General features: G+C 47.8%; 1 protein-coding gene across 1 annotated transcript; it reads left to right on the top strand.

The window, feature by feature from the left end:
• Nucleotides 1-202: 202 nt before the first annotated feature.
• Nucleotides 203-790, top strand: LOC308353350 (interferon alpha-1/2-like; the record flags this gene model as incomplete). The annotated part of the gene is made up of 1 exon (XM_080820194.1): nt 203-790. Exon 1 carries the CDS (start codon nt 227-229, stop codon nt 788-790), a length of 564 nt encoding a protein of 187 aa, XP_080676320.1. The 5' UTR covers nt 203-226.
• Between the last annotated feature and the right edge of the window lie 303 nt (nt 791-1093).

Genomic DNA, 1093 nt, shown 5'->3' with positions numbered 1-1093 from the left:
GAAAAAGATAATACGTGGTTGAGAAAGCCATGCTCTAAACCCCAGTAGAAAGTGCAGAATAGAAAGCAAAATGAGAAGTAGAAAGGAAGGGAAACATTCAGAAATTGAAAACTCCTGTGTCCCCTACTTAAGCCTCACTTACAAGAGAAGATGTTCAGAGAACCTAGAGCCACAGGTCCCAGACGTGCCCACCCCAGCCAGGCCAACAGCATCTGTAGGATCCCTAATGGCCCTACCCTGGTCCTTCTTGGTGGCCCTGGTGGTGCTCAGCTGTCACTCCCTTGGCTCTCTGGGATGTGACCTGCCTCAGAAGCATGGCCTGCTGCACTGGAGGGCCCTGATGCTCCTGCGACAAATGAGGAGACTGTCTGCTAGCTCCTGTGACAAGTACACAAACGACTTTGGCTTCCCCCAGGAGGTGTTTGACGGCAAGCAGCTGCAGAAGGCTCAAGCCCTCTCTGTCGTCCATGTGACGAACCAGAAGACCTTCCACCTCTTCTGCACAGAGGCCTCACCTGCTCCCTGGAACGCGACCCTCCTGGAGGAATTGTGCTCGGGACTTTCTGAGCAGCTGGGCCTCCTGGAAGCCTGTCCCCTGCAGGAGGCGGGGGTGGGAGAGATGTCCCTTGTGAAAGGGGACTCCATCGTGAGGAACTACTTCCAGAGAATCTCCCTCTATCTGCAAGAGAAGCAATACAGCCCTTGTGCCTGGGAGATGGTCCGAGCAGAGATCATGAAACCCTTGTATGCATCAACAGCCTTGCATAAGAGATTAAGGAGCAAGAAGTGAGACCCAATTCAACATGGAAGTGATTACCTGTGACTAATAACATCACACTCTCCAGAGTTCTGCCGTGTCAAAGACTCATTTCTGCTGTCATCATGACACGAACTGAATCAATTTGTCACATGTGTTCAGGAGTATTAAGCCACATCAAGTCAATGCTACAAATACTTGTTGTTTTCACATGACTATGCTGATCTACCTATTAACTATTTATGTACTTCACTATTTATAAGATTTAAATTATTTTTCATTGTATAATATTAGACGTACCTTCGTTGTGGTTAAGAGAAATATATATGCTTTAAT

The sequence above is a fragment of the Martes martes genome (genome assembly GCF_963455335.1).
Source record: "Martes martes genome assembly, chromosome: 12".
In the NCBI taxonomy this organism is placed as follows: domain Eukaryota; kingdom Metazoa; phylum Chordata; class Mammalia; order Carnivora; family Mustelidae; genus Martes; species Martes martes.
Note: the sequence above shows the minus strand (reverse complement) of the source record. Positions and strands in the feature narration are given on the sequence as shown.